General features: G+C 49.1%; 1 protein-coding gene across 3 annotated transcripts in view; it reads left to right on the top strand.

Annotated features, from left to right (window-relative positions):
- Nucleotides 1-6,980: 6,980 nt before the first annotated feature.
- LOC119388282 (proteoglycan 4) overlaps nt 6,981-16,459 on the top strand; it is a 287,761-nt gene continuing 278,282 nt past the window's right edge. For all 3 annotated transcript variants that reach the window (XM_037655967.2, XM_037655963.2, XM_037655964.2), the window contains exon 1: nt 6,981-7,183. In XM_037655967.2, the coding sequence (XP_037511895.1) occupies nt 7,136-7,183 (48 nt within the window). In that variant the 5' untranslated portion in view covers nt 6,981-7,135. The remainder of the gene's footprint in view (nt 7,184-16,459) is intronic.

Below are 16,459 nucleotides of genomic sequence, written 5' to 3'. Positions count from 1 at the left end.
AGGTTCTGAAGTTTCTTGCGAAACAGGTGAAAAATTTCGACATTTAAATTCCGCATCCTAACCAACTCCGCAATTGTACCTTTTCTTATTGACATACTTAATGTGCACATTAGAAATATTCGGCTGGATTCGGGAAAACTGAGGCACAGCAAACATATAACTTTAGTGCTGGGGTTATTGATTGGAGCAGAACTGCAAATGCGACGTCATTCTTAGACAAATGGACGTGTAATAAGCTACAAGAACGCCAGATTTTAAGATCACTTCGCAATTCAGCTTTTCATGTAATCAGTTAGAGCTTTCGCGCCCCTGAAACACGTATCTTAAATTTTCCATTAAAGTTGTACAGTCCGCGAGAACTCTATTTCGCACAATTCGTGTGACGAAATTAATATTTTTTTGGTCTCGCTATAAGGCAGCCAAAACCTTTCCGATGGGAGAAAGAATGATTTATTCATTTTCAATAAAGTTTATTATTAATAGATGGTGTAATGTATATGGTCGGTTACAAACAACGTGCCATTTGCGAACTATTTCAGTCAATTCTATACCGCGGCACAATGGACCATTGTAGAGCCACATTAAACATAAATTCGCGTGATTGCACTTTCTTATTCGTTATGTACTTCCTGGGGGCAAATACATTGATCTCCAGAGTGTTCAAATCTTGCGATTTCTCAAGGTTATAAAAATATTTTAACGATATTCTCCGATCGAATAATTCACAACGCCGAAGAACTCCAACTTCCATATTGATGCCAATGCATGCGCTCATCATTATGGCCATCGCATGTCTAGTCAGCATACGATTAATAGCTTAACTTCAGTCAGTTCAGAGCAAAACTCGATGTAATCCCTTAGCCGGAAGTTTCCCTTACGTCTGTGGTTGACGGTCATTGCTGTTTTCCTTGTTTGACCAAAGGCCGTCATCGCGTTTGTAGCTGCACTACATGACTTATTCCTCAACATACTGCCCAAACGTGCTCGCGCTTGTTAGCTCGAAACCTAAATGTTGAACTTCAAAGTAAAATTGACCAGTGCTCAACTCGTCACTCGATCAGAGACGAATACTTTTCACCACGTCGCGTTATTTTGCTCTGCTTTCGATAACAACGGCGTTAGATTGATGAGCTCTGCTGACAAATCCTCATCACTCTATGCAGCCGATGTAAGGCTGGACAAATATATAAATCAATCTAACGGTGTCGAGCAGTGCACCTGGTCCCATGTGGTGCGTCAGCAAGGGACTTGATAATTAAGTTTTCATATGTGTAGAAACGTACGGTACGCTTACGTTGCGCAGCCTCTACAGTCAGCCACACATATCGTCAACGGCACGTGAAGCGTCTACTATTAGCAATGTAATTTTATTACTTTTTTTTCGTTTTGCATGCGAGGCACCGACGACGGCAGATTACCGCGAGGCACTAGCTATGCATTTGTCTAACACGTCTTGAAATATAAAGCTACAGCGTCCATAGAATCATAGAAATATAAAGCTACAGCGTCCAGTTTTAAGCACGTGTTGCTCCCATTGATAATTATCATTCTGTGAAATAACGGAACTAGTAAACATGTTATTAACATTCCAACAGAACAGCAGTGCGCGTTGCGCGTTACCCGCCGCAAATGCTCCATTATGCGATTCTTTTATACGTATGAGTCAGAAGATCAGACAAATCCGCGGAATGTTTCTCATGCATTTCCATGCATCATATTCGCTTGCTTATCTTCTTGTTTAGTATTTTCAAGACGTATAAAATGATCACCATGCGATTTCTGAGTGGCATTATTGCGTATCTTGAGGCAGTGCATCGTTGGGATTATTTTAACTTCTTTATAATGTAGGTTACGGTGTACAATTGTCTTTTAATAAAAACAGGGGTTCATTTTTATTTGAAATGCTGTGCTAAAATGATGAATGTCACAAATATATGCAAGGCGACCTCTGACAAAGTGATGGGATAACAGAAACTGTTATTTTGCTTTGTTATTTTGCGCATGTTATTTTGATTCTTTTTTTAAGTGTGTTTTTCACTCCACGCTCCCTAGCTATACTGTAGAGCAGCGCGCGGTTCCTTTTAGTTGGCCGGCTGACCCTCTTTGCTCTTTCCCACACTTTTCCACCTTCTGCGTTTTATTTTCCACAGCACGAGTCTTCAGTGGATTGCCATTGCTGTGTGTTCGTTCTAACAATCTTGAAAGAATATTTCTTGTTTATATATTATTCGTGTATTGGTACTAAAATGCATTGCGGCCACGCCTTTTGATGAGTTTTTTTTTCAGCGAAAGATGAGAACGTTTACTCATTCAATTGCGCAAATTACATAATAAAGGACTAGCTGTTATAACAAAACATTGTGTCTCTCTATCCACAGGCTGTTTGGGTGCAGCGCTGCTCGGGCAGCACGCAAAAATTTTCATGCTTCATGTTGTCAGTATACAGACGATGCTTCTTTTAAGTTATACAGAATGGTTTTTAATGACCGTTTTAGTTCAGAAATGACATAAATGTATTATGTGAGCTCGGTTTAATGCAAGCGGGTGACATTACTTGCATGAAAAAGCAAAATAAATAATAGCCTATCTAAATAAAGCTCATTTATGACCTTCAAATTACACTGCCTTACCTACTGCAACTGACTAACTGTAGCCACTGAGTTTGCAATAATTGGAATCAAATCTTACGATTTAATATTTATGCCATCAAATTTGAGGTAGAAATTCACTGTTTGCTTCGGTCACGTTTTTTTTTTTTTGTAAGAATCCGTTTTAAGCATCGAACAACGACAAAAGCCTAGTTTAACGCCCATGTATATAAATACTGTCGCACACTTGGCGAATGATGCTCTCGAAAAAATCTAGATACGCACGCCTGGAGAAGCCATGCACGAATGTAATGGCTCGCTATTATTTTTGTTATTTAGTCAATAATGTATTTGGATTGTTCGCACAAATAATCTCTATCACTTGGTGTAATCAGCTCAAGGACCACAAGTATGTTGTGTGTCACAGGTGATTTTTGTAATGTTTAAAAAATCACACTGTAGGAGTTGTTTACACTTCCTGCAGTGTATGCTGCCCTAAAATAATACACTCTGTTCGAATTCTCTGCCGGCAACCAAGGCCGGCACGACGTGTTGCCGACTTGTCGCCCCGACAAGCGTTTGGCGCGCTCGGCGTTCACTCGGCCACCAACGGTGGTGCGAATCGTGCAGCCGATCTAGTGCCGACAAGCAGGGGCGTAGCCAGAAATTTTTTTCGGGGGGTGGGGGGGGGGGGGGTTCAACCATACTTTATGTATGTTTGTGCGTGTGTTTGTATGTGGGCGTGTATATATAGGCCAGCAAAATCGAAAAATATCGGGGGGGGGGGGGGTTTGAACCCCCCCAACCCCCCCCCCCCCCCCCTGGCTACGCCCCTGCCGACAAGCGTTAGGCGCGCTCGGCGTTCACTTGGCCACCGACGGTGGCGCGAATCGTGCAGCAGATCTAGTGCCGACGTAGCTGGCAGCGCACCTCCGGCCGACCCTTTTCGGATGCCTGGTGGCCAGTGAAGTCGGCTGCCGGCTATTTGCCAGTGATCAGCCAAACGTCGGCAGTCGGCCAGCGTTGCTTGGGCCGAGCTTTCTACTAGATGCATAGAGTTTCCTACACTCTATGACTAGATGTCGTGGTTAGGCCTAACTCCGTTCACGGTGCCGATGTACGAGCCAAATCCGAACTTTGCGGGCAAGAACATCGCGCTAGCGGACATGCGAAAACGAAGAAGCCGTAATGTCCTTCGTCTCAAGCCACGAATCGCATTGCCCGCTGGCTCCTCAGAATCGCGGATGGGCATTTTGCGCATCGGCAGCGGACCCCCCGGCCAAGCTCGCCGCGCAGCGACCGTGCGGAGAAGCAGTGGCAGCGGCTCGCAGTTTCGCGTGTCAGCGTCCCAAACGCAACACCAAGCACGCTGCGCGCCGTTTTTTTGTCGCTACAGCTAGGCATAGCTGATCATTGACAGACCGGGGATCGGCGGCCTTCGTTCTTAAATCGGTACGTCGATATCCGCGGTGAAGCGATGTTTGAAGTCGGAAGTTAATGACCGTGGTAGAAAAGTCCGCTCTAAAGGAGTCCTGACAGCCTTGCTGGCCTGAAATTTTATAGGAACAGCCTCGAACCAGTCAGCTGCAGGGGTAGAGGGTATGCGCTCAGTGTTGCCATCGTGCTTTGGGCTGCGCCACTGCCGTGTTTGTGTTGCTTTGGTACGCGTTTGTGTGACTGTGTTGTGCGCCCGTCTCCGATACGAAGTGACTATCATGGCAGAAAATTTACTGCATTCGCATAGCAAGTCATCTGGCCATCACTGTGTCGGGTACGAGTGAACGAACAAGTAGCAGAAGAGCAATATTTTAGGTGCAATCGTGTGTCCGCAGCACAGTACGCCACGCGATGAGTGCAAGTGTGGCATGTTCGCGCTGCATCGTTTTCCTTCGTCGCCTGAATTGCGGCAGCAGTGGGTGGCTTCAGTAAATCGGAAGAACTTCCGCGTGTCGCCATCGTCACGCCTCTCTTCCCGGTATTTCGTTGGCGGCAAGAAAACCGACGAGAACAACGTTCCCGTGCAGCATCCTGGATAGGAAGGTACGCAAGCCACTGATGACTCACCTAGTAACTCGTAAGAATGTTACGGATTCGTACTTCATATCGTCCGTAATACAGCGGCCGACACGGCTGCAAACTCCGCCTTGTCCGGTTACGCATGTGCAGCCTGCGCGCGCCGTACTTCACCGGAGGGCCTCGCGGCAACCCACGCGCGATGGGGCCTACTGTTCACGGCTTGCGACAGTGTCACATTCCCCTTCACCAGCACGACTTTTTCCTTCACAATGTGCTCCAGTGACTGACCCACCCAGCCAGACTGCACGTAGTTGTGCGACTCCAGTGCCTCGTAGTTGCACACCTGGCAAAGACCCCACACATTCGCCTCAACGATATATTAACAATGTTCACTCGCCGTATTTCTGGCCACTCACACGTGTCCTCGACCTAGTCTTCGACGTCGTTGGGGTGAATGTAGGTCAAGGTATCTCTGAAGAAGAATTGTGCGGTGTTTGCAGTTTACAGCTGACAAACTTAGGCGCCGCGAACGAGTATGCGCGGAGGTTGAAACTGATGAATGATCCGTAGACGTTTAGTACGCCAATAAAGGAAATCGGTAGACAGCTGCAAGAACATTCTAGTTATCGATTATTAACACTTCACGCCGTGATCGACCTTCTACTACGCTTGCTGCTACTGGTACCGACGACGAAGCACTGCCGTTCGCAGACGCGGAGCTCATTCTTGCGTTGCAAGCGCGAATGCGCGCCGCTGAGCGGTTCAGACAGCGACGAATCGGTCAGTGGCAGCGACGATATGAAACAAAACAGTCTAAAGAAACGAAAAATCAGCAAACACGGGCTTTAGCAGAGATCTCACACCAATGGATAGCGCGCAGCGCCGGTTCGAGTACGCGCAGCCCAAGATGGTGATTTCGCCACTCTTGCACGTTAGGCGGCGCGCATTTCAATATGGCGCCCCCCTGGCGTGAGAATTTGAAAATGTGTATAGGTCCGTTCGATTCACCTGCACCAATCGGAACCGGTTCACGGCAGTGCACGAGAAGTTCAGAAATTGTTCAGCAGGGAGTTCAGTGGTGCAGGCACGGTGCTTCACTAGAAACGAATGACGAGGGGCCGACATGGTGCAGACCTTATTTTTGTTCGTTCAGTTTACGTCGTCCACGGAACGTTGACAGGCGGTACACGGCACGTGGACAGTCTATGAGGCGCAAACACTTTGGCAAAACACGTCTCAGGTGTGTAGAGCGCCTACGTCTGAATGCTGCGTCGTCTGCTCAGCTGCGCACGCGCAAGACTGCACCAAGCCGCACCGTCATGACAGAGGGTGCAGGAAAATCGTGAACTGCACCACTCTTGCACCTTTTGAAACGAATGGCGTGGTTCAGAGGCCGCCATTAACTCTATGCCGCCATTGCTGCACTGCTGAAACGAATGGAAAGGTCTCGTGAACTGGTTCCGGTGGTGCAGGCGAATCGAACGGACCTTATGTCCGTTGTACCAGAATCCGTTGTAAACGAAGCTCAATCAATGGAACTAATACGGAGGTCGACATAACGCCGCAAATTGGTATGTAATATCCGAATGTCTGTTGTAAACAGATCCGCTCCATTTTCATCACTCTTATGGAGAACGTCCGCGTACGTCTGCGTGGTCTGCGTACAGCGCGATGTCGCTCTCAATGGGGGAACCTCATGTAGTTAGTTTCATTTCTGAAAGTTAGAGTACACCCCCTTGGCGCAAGCTTGGCGCAGAATCGCCAAATTTTGAGGAAATGTAGCAGGTTGTAGCAGCCAGGGCACTTTGGCGCAGTCTGGCGCAATTGGCGCAGCGGTAGCATCACTGACAATGAAATGTTGTTCGAAATGTAACTCGCACGCAGCACAATCGGCGTCAAGCGGTTTGTCAAGCCGATGGAGGTTCCGCTCCCAAAGAAGTCGTCGTTCTTGGTCTTTCCGGGCCTTAAAAAGGGATAACTTGCAACTTTGTTGCAGACGTGGATATCCAGTTGTGCAACCTGGCGCGTAACAAAGGTTTAAACGCTGTATTTTTGGCATTTCGCGACCAAATGAGATGCTGGCCATACCGCCGAGCAAACCAAGTGGGAGGATTGGGCGATGGCAGCGCCGCCGCTACTTTCGCCGCAAGTTGGGGAAGGGACAAGCAAGGGCAGAGTTCTAGCTACGTTCTAGCGCTGTAGCTACAGTAGTTAGCTGTAGCCACTGACCTAGTGAAGATCAGTGGCTGTAGCTATGGTACTCACTGTAGTACTGGAGATATTCTAGTACACTCTAGTTGTACCAGGTAGTACTACAGCGCGCAAGTTTATTGTGGTCCACAAAATAACGCTGTACTTTATTTTGTAGTCTGGTCTGCAGAATAAAGCTGGAGTTTATCCTGTGGTCTGGACTCACTACCTTCGTCGCAAGGATGAGCGTAGATGAGTGTAAACAAAGCCCACGTGCACAGTAACTAATCTGTAAACGCTCTGTAATGTTAATGATCAGGGTTTAATCAAGGTGATCAACAATGGACAAGTCGCACGGCTGTGGCGAGTGTTGCGAAAAATGGTCGGAGGTGAGTTGCAGCTACGCTCATACTACGTATGCATTTCGCTGGAAGCGCCCATTTAACTAAAGCGGTGAACATTTGTACTGTCGCAGTGATGATCCGCAAAAAGGAAAAGCAAAACGCGAGCTGTTTCTGGAAGCATCGCGTCTGGTGCGCCGAGCAAAATTAGTGCGCTATGTTTGACAAACGCCGCGCTCGAACGCCATCAGAACGACCGAGTGAGTTGGTTCATGATAAAATAACGCAATCATGCAAACACAGGAGCAAACGATCGAGACGACAAAAAGACGGCGCTTGTGTTTTCTTGATCTCTCGGTGTCACGCCTGTTGTATCATTCCTGCGCGGCCGTCGTTTTGTTACAAAAAGTTGAGCATGATGAATAAAGAAAAGGGACGGGAGGGGGAAATCATTCCCACGCGTGCCCCATATAACGCTACGTATCGCATTGCTGCGTTGCCGCGCATGTTTCAAAAGTGCAGCTTCTTTTTCTCATTAGCTAGCACACCGAGTCTCCCGACTGAGCCTCGACTATTTTCTCTTGTGAGCTTTCCGCGGCCTCTGCCGACGATGGCGCATTCGTTAAGTGGCGTGCAGATGAACAACAGAAACCTGAATAAAGTTGTTCCGTCCGTCGGAATCTACCACGAGAAAGGGCAGACCCTTTGTAACATTCTTGACAGAATTGTAGCCTTCCCTACGCAGTTTGTGGGGTGCTGGAAAGATGGCCTGGATATTTGATTTACTCACCTTCATTCATGTATGGGGTGTGTAGTTTAGTGCCCCTTGTAAAGTGCAACAGTGAATCAGTTTAAACTGATGAGTTATTTTTTGAAAACTTTCATGAATGTAACTATCATAGCTTTATTAAATATGAAGGTCATAATTTAAGTATTAAATCTCATTCTGATAATTGTGCACATGAATGTCAGGGTGATTTCAAAGTCACCCACATTGGCTCAACAAAGTTTCCTGAAACTTCGGGTTTCTGGCTCCCGTAGAGGACAATATACTTGGTTGTTGCCAATGAATAACTATGTGCAACTTGATATTAATGAGAACTAACAGACAATAATGCCAAAGAAAGTATAGAGGATGTTATTTGTTGTAATTAGGATAAAGTGTGAAGAAGGTAAAGCAGACGAAAAGATAACCTGTCGCCGGCAGGGACCGAACCTGCAACCTTCGAATAAGGCGTCCTATGCTCTACCACTGAGCTACGACGGCAGTCATCCTCCTGTCCACTTCATGGGGTATATATGTACTCAAATGGGGGTGTTGTGCTTCGAGCAACTTTACACGTTGCGTCGCGGAAGGCTTCTTGCAAGGCAGGTCAGGCTACCAGCGAGCGACAACCACAGTCACCAATTGTCGTCTTCCTCTTTCATAACAGCAGAGCGTCTATCATTCGCATTCAGTACAATTATTCCCCGCGCAATAAGGAGCCATCCTGGTGACCTAGGGGCCAGAAAACACAGGAGGATCGTAGCACTGTTTGAGTCTGGACACATGAACGATTTCCTGGCCACGGCGGCGATGGTCAGAAGACGGTTCCAGTGCCTCGATGAGGTAGTTCACCGGCGAAGTCTGCTGAAGTACACGATATGGACCGTGGTACTTGGGGACCAGCTTGGTGGAAAGGCCAGGAGTAGTAGATGGCACACGCAGCCAAACGAGCGAGCCAGGATCGTAGGAAGTAGTGCTAGTGGACGCGTCGTGGTGGTGCTTCTGGTGCCCCTGGTCTTGTGTTGTGAATGAGCATGCAAGTTGGCGGCATTCTTCAGCATATGTAGCTGCTTGGGATAGAGTTGTAGACTCTGAGGCATCGGGTCGGTACAAAAGAATAGTGTCCATAGTACAAGAAGGCTCGCGTCCGTAAAGGAGGAAAAATGGGGAGAACCCAGTAGTGCTTTGAATGGCGGTATTATAAGTGAAAGTAATAAACGGTAGTACTCGATCCCAATTGGAGTGGTCTGACGAGATGTACATCGACAGCATGTCACCGAGAGTACGGTTAAAGTGTTCTGTCATCCCATTGGTTTGAGGGTGATAGGCGCTTGTGGTGCGGTGCACGACGCGGCACTCACGCAGCAATGCTGTGATCACATCCGAGAGAAACACACGACCGCGATCACTCAGCACTCTCGAGGGGTGCCATGACGAAGGGCGAGATTGTGGAGAATAAAAGTGGCCACGTCTTTTGCTGTAGACAAAGGAAGGGGTGAAGTTTCGGCGTACCGTGTGAGGTGGTCGACGGCAACGATTATCCAATGGTTACCGTCTGCAGTGCTGGGAAGGGGACCGTAGATGTCGATGCCGACACGGTCGAACGGTCGGGCAGGGCATGGCAAAGGTAACAAGGCGCCGGTGGTGTGTTGAGGGGGAGTCTTGCGTCTCTGGCATGTGGAACATGTCCGAACGTACTGTCGAATGAAACGGTACATGCCACGCCAGTAATATCGAAGCCTGATCCGAGAATAAGTTTTAAGGAAACCTGCGTGGCCGCATTGTGGGTCGTCGTGGAACGTAGAACAAATTTCGGACCGGAGGTGACGCGAAATGACGAGTAACCACTTATGGCCGCCGGGTGTGTAATTTTGGCGGTACAGCTCGTCTTCGCGAGTGGTGAAGTGCTCGGCTTGCCGATGCAATATCCGAGAAGATGGAGAAGGGGTCCGACCAGACAGAACGTCTAAAATGGAAGCAAGCCGAGGATCCTTGTGTTGCTCAGAGGTCATGTCGGAGATGGTGAGGGCGGTGGTATCGCAGGTAGTATGTGTGAAGCTGGCAGAGACAGGAGACAGGGGTGAACGGGAGAGGGCGTCTGCGTCTGAATGCTTGCGGCCAGAGCGATACACCACGCGGATATCGTATTCTTGGAGCTGTAACGCCCATCGGGCAAGGTGACCACTTGGATCTTTTAGTGACGACAAGCAACACAGGGCATGGTGGTCAGTCACTACGTCAAATGGGTGTCCGTACACGTAAGGCCGAAATTTCTCTATCGCCCAAATAATGGCAAGGCATTCTTTTTCGGTGACAGAATAGTTGCTTTCGGCTTTGGTAAGACTTCGGCTTGCGTAGGCAACGACGTACTCTTGGAAGCCATCTTTCCGTTGCGCAAGAATAGCACCGAGCCCGACACCGCTAGCATCTGTGTGGGTCTCAGTGGGTGCAGATGGGTCGAAGTGTCGCAGAATAGCAGGTGACGTGAGGATGCGGCGCAGTGCGTCGAAAGCATCGTCACAAGGGGGAGACCACGCCGAAAGATCACTAGAGCCAGCGAGGAGCTTGGTCAAAGGAGCAATGATGGTAGCGAAGTTGCGGACAAAGCTCCGGAAATAGGAGCAAAGGCCGATGAAGCTTCGGAGCTGTTTCATAGTAGTTGGTTTTGGGAACACTGAAACGACTGTTAGTTTGGTGGGATCAGGGAGAATACCGTCCTTCGAAACCACATGCCCTAGGATCGTAAGCTACCGAGCGGCAAAGTGGCATTTCTTCGGGTTCAGTTGCAGTCCCGCAGCGGAGAGGCAAGCAAGAAATTGCTCGAGGCGGGTTAAATGGGTCGCGAAATCGGTAGAAAAGATGATAATGTCGTCTAAATAACAAAGGCAAATATTCCACTTGAGGCCTCGAAGGATCGTGTCCATCGTACGCTTGAAAGTGGCAGGCGCGTTGCAGAGGCCAAAGCGCATGACTGTAAATTCGTAAAGGCCGTCAGGCGTAACAAAAGCCGTTTTTTCGCGATTGGCCTCTGCCATGGGCACCTGCCAGTAGCCATAGCGCAGATCTAAGGAAGAGAATTCTGCACCCTGTAGGCAGTCTAGGGCATCGTCGATGCGCGGTAGAGGATATACATCCTTGCGCGTGATACGGTTGAGACGGCGGTAGTCCATGCAGAACCTGATGGATCCGTCCTTTTTCTTTACCAGCACAACTGGAGAGGCCCAGGGGCTGCTGGATGGCTCAATTATTCCACGCTTTAGCATATCGTCTACCTGTTGATCGATGACACGGCATTCAGAAGTCGACACACGGTATGAACGCTGTCGCAGTGGTGCATGTTGACCGGTATCAATACGGTGGACAACTGCTGACGTTCGACCTAAAGAAGGCTGGTCGTGGTCGAAGGAGGCTTGAAAACACTGGAGGAGTTGGACAAGCTGTTTCTTCTGCACAGGCATAAGGTGGGAATCGACGGCTTTGCAGAATACGTCCATAGGAGCAGCTGTGTCAGTTGCAGAAGTGATGGCACAAGGCAGTAATGATGCCGTGTCTCCAAGTGTTGTATCATCGAAATTGTCAGCAAAAGTAGTGAGGCTCCCCAGACATTCGCCGCGTAGTACAAGAGACGGGACAGCAGAGACGTTGCACATGTAAAGTGCCTGTCACGAGTGAGTGCCAGGCGGCGAAAAAACGATGATGACGAAGTTCTCAAAACAGAAGCGGCACGAGCGCGTGCTCGGAATATTCGACAGAGCTCGAGGCACGCGAACCGAGCCATGAAGGAGAACGAAGAGGAATGAGCTGGGATTGTCTGTGTGGGCTCGGCGAAGGAAGGTCGCATCGCCAGCAGACGCACTGGCGACGGCAGCGACGGGCGTTCGGGTCTGTGGACGGTGACGCGGGCGTCCCGAGGTGAGGCCGGCAAGATCGACGACGTTCGAGCAAGGCACCTCGGCGATGCAGTGGCTGCGCCCCGCAAGTACGGACGTTCCCGGCGCAAGACCCCTTCCGAAGCAAGCCACCGAAGGCAGTCCCCGGAGGGCCACGTCAGCGATGGAACGCCATGCGGGGCGAAGGAATCGATGACGACGTTAGGCCTAACGGGTCTAGCAGTCAAGCCTCGGTGGACGACGACCTGACAGGCGGCGGCTAACTCGTCACACAAGATAGTCGAAGGTGGATCGCGTAGGAGACCGACAATGACTGGAATTAAGCACAGCGGTGTTGCGGTGTCGAAAGAATCGAGTAAGAGCGGCGCAATGAAGCAGCGATCTCGATGCTAGACTGATGAAGCTATGTTAGCACGAGATAGAACTGTGAGAAGGATTCATGCTTAGATTGAAGAGTAAGTTTGCTTATTGTTACTTGTCTTTTTTGTATATCTATATTTTTGGGGTGCCGTGGCTTTGTGTGATAAATGTTGTTTGCCAATAACCGAGTCATTGATTGAGTCCATCGCACCGGGCCACCCGAAATTCGTGACAGTGCCGCAGAACCATTGCAAAATTTGATGACTGCAAACGGGAGGATGAAGGTTCAGTCACGCGCACTCGTTACAGATGGCTGAAACAAAACAGTAGAGTTAGTGGCAGCAGGCGAAAACACAGGCACTATGACGGCGGACAAAGGCGCGATCTGGGCGTCAGCTGCGGCAAACACTTTAGGGGGACTGCGGTCGTCGAGGTCAGGGCACGGACTCGACAACGGAGTTCAGCACGAGCGCAGTCTACGAGGGCCTGATGGGCAGAAAGAAAATCCCATCCTAGAATGACGTCGTAGGATGATCGCGGAAGAATAGCAAACTTAACGGCATACCGAACATCTTGAATCACAACACGAGCTGTGCACTGAGCCGAAGGCGGGATGTAATGCGATGTCGCTGTACGCAGGGCAAGATTCGTAAGCGGTGTGGTCACTTTTCTCAAACTGCGGCACAGTTTCTCACTAATGACAGAAACTACGGCTCCTGTGTCGACAAGTGCACGTACGGCGATACCTTCTACTACTATATCAATTTCGTTGGGCAGATGAAGAGGAGGCCTTGCAGAGTTCGACGACAATGCAGTTCTTGCTTCCGGAACTGCGGCTGTCGGTTTTCCTCTCGTGCAGGGCTAGGTCGTCGAAGCATGGGGGAGATGGATCGGCGACGGGGCGAAGACGAACGGCGTGAGTCGAAAGGGCGTCGAGGGGAAAACGAGTCAGTGACAGCCGAAGAAAGTCGTTGGGAATGCTGGGCAGCCTGATAATTGGAGGAAGCCAGACCGCCCTGAGACTGGAAGCTGCGATGTCAACAGTAGCGGCTATATGCTCTGCCAAACCGCACGCGACACATATCGGCCGATTATCAAAGGTGCGCCATGGGCTAACGACAGAAGGTCCGGAGGGCGAAGTAGGATGGGGTACCATCGTGCGTGTGTGCGGCGGCGGCGTCGTGTAGAAGGACCCGGTGGCCCGGTAGGCGCCAGAAACAGATGGAGCCTGTGGTCGGGCAGCGACGGCCGCGTAAGTCAGCGGTGTAGTGGCAGGCGGTGATGGTGGTAGTGCCTGCGCGACTTGCGCCTGAATGACCTGACGAAGATGTGGTTCCAATGTCACTGGTTCAGGTAATTGGGCGACAAGGGAAAGTTGACGCGCAACTTCCTCACGGATGAACTGCTTCATCTATGGCAGTAAAACGGTGTGATCAGCAGCGACGTCATCGACAAGGGCGGAAACCTCAGCTGTAGCCTCGGCAGCGTGGCGCGTCGAGACACGCTGCTTTCGCAACTCGTCGTACGACTGACAGAGCTGGACCACGTCGGTGACAGTCTGAGGGTTCCGAGCGACAAGCATCTGAAATGTGTCGTCGTCGACTCCTTTCATGATGTGCTTTATCTTGTCCATTTCGGCGAGAGATGGGTCGACACGCTTGCATAGGGACAAGACATCTTCGATATAGCTCGTAAACGTCTCGTCCCGGCGCTGGACTCGGCTACGCAAACGCTGTTCCGCGCGAAGCCGGCGCACGGCGGGACGACCGAAGACCTCGGTGATGGTTGCCTTAAAGGTCTACCAGGTGGTGATGTCAGCCTCATGGTTTTTAAACCAGAGGCTGGCCACATCAGCTAGGTAAAAGCGCACGTTGGTGAGCTTGTCGCAGTCATCCCATTTGTTGGAAGCGCTTACGAGTTTGTGCTCAACGATCCAATCCTCGACGTCGTGCTTGTCATTGCCGTGAAATACGGGCGGGTCGCGTTGCCGTTGCACGCCAGTACAGAAGACTGTCGTTGTGGTGGCAGCAGCTTGTGAAGGGCCAGGTGCAGTCATGTTGAAAGGTGATGGTAGCATCCGATTGTGAAGTTCCAGGATGATGGGAACCCCGGCTCCTCCACCACTTCAAATGGGGGTGTTGTGCTTCGAGCAACTTTACACGTTGCGTCGCGGAAGGCTTCTTGCAAGGCAGGTCAGGCTACCAGCGAGCACGAGCGAGAGCGACAACCACAGTCACCGATTGTCGTCTTCCCCTTTCATAACAGCGGAGCGTCCGTCATTCGCATTCAGTACAGTACATTTTAAACCTGGGAGTGTTAGTCAACGCTGATCGCAGCCATGGCGGCGAGTGCGGAACACTCTTTTTATGCCTGTTGGCGTCACGTAACACGTGATCTTTTTACGAGCTGGCAGCTGACCAATAATCCCTCGCATAGTACCTGAAGGCATCAAGTCTGCCAGAACGAGACCCTTGGCAAGTTATCTTTTTGTCCACTTTACTTTCTTCACCTTTATATCCTAATTACTACAAATAACATCTCCTATAGTTTCCTTGGCATTATTGTCTGTTAGTTCTCATTAATATTGTGTCTAACAAAGGAAACACGAGCCCTTGAAAAGTCACCTTCTTCATTCATGTGCAACTTGGGAACTCGGGAGAGGCCAGATGATTGATGCATGGCAGTTGATCGCCTCTGCAACTAAAGAAATAGTCCCACTCCGACAGTCTAGAGTGCAGGCCCATTGGCTTGTTGGACTTCTGTATCCGACTATAGGTCCCAGTAAGTGCCGTCAAAACCTGTGATGCCATGGGGATGTCAAGGTTCCATTGCCATCTGCAATTTGTTTTTGCGCACATTCTCACTTACCAAGCATCTCATCGTGTCAAGAGTGGTGCTTTTGGTATCGTGAAAAAGTAACTTACTGTAAAAATCATTTTTCTCTTTAGTACCCTCTAGCTACCGAGCTTGTGAATACCTTGCTAGCCTTTTGCAAATAATTGTGAAATGTGGCTGGTGGGTATATTCCTTCAGGGCATCAGTGAGAGACAAAACCATGTTTATCGTGGTTACGGATTTCCATGCTTAGGAAATTTCACCAGTGGCGATGAGAGTGGCTTAGTAATTATGGTGCTTGGCTGCTGGCCCAAAAGACGCGGGACCAGTTATGGCCGTGGTGTTCACGTTTCGATGGAGGCAAGCTGCTCATGTACTGTGCGATGTAAGTGCATGTTTAAATAACACCAGGTGGTTCCAGAGCCCTCCGCTTCGGTGTCTCTCGTAATCTCAGTTCCTTTGGCATGGCCAATCAAAGCTACACCAAGCGTTCAAATGTTACTTAACGTCTATCGCTGTATATGGTTGGCAAAATTGAGAACTCCTTATTGCTGAATAAGTGAAATTAGATAAATTCTGGAGTTTTATGTGCTGGAGCCACGGTATTATTAGAAGGCACACCATGGGGATGGACATGGCTGTTTTTGCACTTCACCGCCCTTGAAGATCGATTAGTGGCGCCTGGGAATCGAACCAGCCCCCTCAAGCTTACCAGCGACACACCTAAGCTGGTGTTTCGCTTTTACACCTAAGGTGGTGTAAAACCAGAAAAATCCCAAGTGGGGACCACATATTGCCTTCTTGGTTTTTATAAATCTAGATTTTATATTTAATTATATAAAAACCAAAATCATGCTTTCCAAAAAAAAAGTGCCTTGGGGCAGATCAGGGCACTTGACCTAAGGGCACTAAGCAGCTACTAATAGAAACGTGCGTTGGCGATGTTACCTTCTGAATGTAAATCGTAGGTAGGCTCTAGCATATTTCTAGCTAGTACGTCATTCGTGTGAAACCATCAAATGAAAATGCTAGCACTTTTTTGTTATAACGTGTAAACGTACAACTTTTCTTTAACTTCAGCTTCATTCCCCATTGTGTATACAGTTAGAAATAGCCTCCCAGGATTTACCCTTGGAATCCTTCTTGTAAGCATGTTCGTGTTTACCAGTGATCTAAAAAAAAAAAAGGAACACGATCCTACTCGTACGATCGCATTCATACTTCATTATCAATGGGTTCCATCGAATAAGTAAATTACGGTAATTCATCGAGGACTCTTTATTTACTTTCCATTTTGTGAGCCTAGAATAACAAGCATTTGCGGCACGTCGGAAGTTACCCATGGCTTTTCAGAAAGCTTGTGCTCTGCGGTGCCTTTTGAAACGATAAGCAGCTTTCACTTTTGTACTTTGTTTGTGCTCATTAGAAGATTCCAGAGGTGGTTTTAAGGAGAGCAGTAAACTGTCAAGCAAC

Source organism: Rhipicephalus sanguineus, chromosome 3 (assembly GCF_013339695.2).
Source record: "Rhipicephalus sanguineus isolate Rsan-2018 chromosome 3, BIME_Rsan_1.4, whole genome shotgun sequence".
Lineage (NCBI taxonomy): Eukaryota > Metazoa > Arthropoda > Arachnida > Ixodida > Ixodidae > Rhipicephalus > Rhipicephalus sanguineus.
This window is presented reverse-complemented; position numbering and strand designations above follow the sequence as displayed.